The 2,074-nt window shown below is 47.4% G+C and overlaps 1 protein-coding gene across 1 annotated transcript; it reads left to right on the forward strand.

Moving 5' to 3' along the window:
• Positions 1 to 713: 713 nt before the first annotated feature.
• LOC147629746 (microbial Terpene synthase-like protein 13) lies at positions 714 to 1,823 on the forward strand. Its single transcript, XM_086810960.1, has 2 exons — positions 714 to 1,221; positions 1,279 to 1,823. Exons 1-2 carry the CDS (start codon positions 714 to 716, stop codon positions 1,821 to 1,823), a joined length of 1,053 nt encoding a protein of 350 aa, XP_086667086.1.
• The last annotated feature ends 251 nt before the right edge of the window (positions 1,824 to 2,074 follow it).

Below are 2,074 nucleotides of genomic sequence, written 5' to 3' on the forward strand. Positions count from 1 at the left end.
TGATAGGCAAATGCTTCCTACACAAGCGCTCTCAAGTAGTTTCAAGGAAATTTTAAGTATTTAAAAAAAAAAATCATATATGGGCCTTGAGTCGATTATTTTGTGGCTCAAATATAAGACTTGATAAACCAAGTAAATATTTTATACCTCCATTGAGCTTACATGGCACAAAAGAGAAATCCAAATCATGTTGTCCAAGAAGACAACCCATTTCTTGGAAACCAGAGTGTTAACAACAATTCAGCACATTGTAATTCGCACGGGGTGGCCATATGATGCAAGTAAGAATCTCAGGCTTCTCAGCATAGCAAACTGTACTCTGTGTTTAGAGGCTTCTAAGTTTCCTTGGAAAAAAGAAAAGAAAAAAAACGTTGAGTCAGTGAATTTTCTTCGAAAATTCTAAAAAACACAGACTTTCGAGAGAAGAGACACGATGATGTGGCACCTAATTAGAATGGGAGTCAGTGAATTTTCTTCGAAAATTCTTTTAAAAAAAACAGACTTTCGAGGGAGAAGAGACACGATGATGTGAAAAAGGAGTCGTGAGCCGACCTAATTAATTAATGGTGATCGACCGGATCGCTTATTAAAAAGAAGGGCATCATCGGTAGCCTTCTCACACACATAATTTACTCGCCTCTCTACACATCATCATCTTCTGTAGCCTCTCAAAATATCACCAGTTCAAGTTCACTTCATAGCATTCATTCTCTATGGAGCCTAGCGAAACATACGACTGGGTCCCTGCCTGCTCTTTCCAGCCCATGCTGCATCCCGAGTACGAGATCATCAAAGCGGAGTGCGACCCCTGGATCCTGGCCACTGCGGCGCCCGCTTCCCCTGAAGCTGCCCAGTTCCTTCGTGACTGCTTGCTTCCTTTCTTCTGCAGCGTCAGCTATGCCCAATGCGCAGCGCAGCGGTTAGTTCCGATCACCAAGTTGGTGAGCTGGTTTTTCCTCACTGACACCGATGATGACAATCTCTCTATTCGTGGCTGTGCCACTGATCATGTCTGGCAACCACGCCGCAACCTCATCCTCGCATGCTTTGCTGGCCAAACCCTCGATCTTCACCTCTCAGCTGCTGCGGACAGCACCGTAGAAGCAGTCTCGGAAACCCGCAATATCCAAAAAGGGCTTGCTGCCCTGCATGACATCTGGAAGGACATCTCCAGAGACATGCCTCTCAAAATGCAGTCTCGCTTCCTGCAGGCCACCAGACGCTACGTTGATGCCAACATGATCCAAGCTTGATTCCGGAGCACTGGGCGCGTTCCAGGTGTCGACGAGTACGTCAAAGTGATACGCCGGCCCGCTTCATTAGTTCTGTCATGCCTCATCCTGCTGGAATACGGCCTCCACATCGAGCTGGACGAGGAGACGCTAGAAAGCGAGCTGCTGCTGCAGCTGCACGACGCAGTGGTGGATCATGTAGCGCTGTACAATGATCTGTTCTCTTTTGAAGCTGAGGTGAGCCATGGGGACTACATCAACCTGCCATCTGTGATCTTCCGGGCACGCGAGGCCGCGCCAGGGTTCACTTTTGCGGACGCGGTGTGGGAGGCTGTGCGCATGGTGGAGGAGGTGGACAAGCTGAGTGCGCAGCTGATGGCCGAGGCCCAGAAGTCAAGCCTCGTAGAGAAGCCTGGAGTGGAAGCCTACCTGCGGGCGCTGGGACTATTAATGGCAGGCAACGTGGAATGGTCTTACCAGACAGCCCGCTACTCGCACACCTGCTCCCCACAAGGCGTCGTGCTTCCGCTGTGCTGCAGAGCAGGTGGCCTCTCCTCCATCTTAAGAAAAAGAAGTTGCCTATTCAACTGAATAATTCTTCTCAGATCTATTTGGCTTTGCAGTAAGCTCTGATTAATAATGAGACGTCCCCTTATCAATTTTAGCAATGGGTGGGCTAATGCAAGGCATGTTTTAACTAAAGCTGCACTCGCTAAAGCTAATAAAGCAAGGATTTTATCCAAAATGCATTTTTGTTGTTGACCCTAAAGTTTTCTTCTCCTCACTTAAAATTAAGATATATAAGGATGCTATTTCCTCTTTTTTGGATCTTTGTTGTTTTG

This window comes from Cibotium barometz, chromosome 17, assembly GCF_041138505.1.
Source record: "Cibotium barometz isolate CiBa-2024 chromosome 17, ASM4113850v1, whole genome shotgun sequence".
In the NCBI taxonomy this organism is placed as follows: Eukaryota; Viridiplantae; Streptophyta; class Polypodiopsida; order Cyatheales; family Cibotiaceae; genus Cibotium; species Cibotium barometz.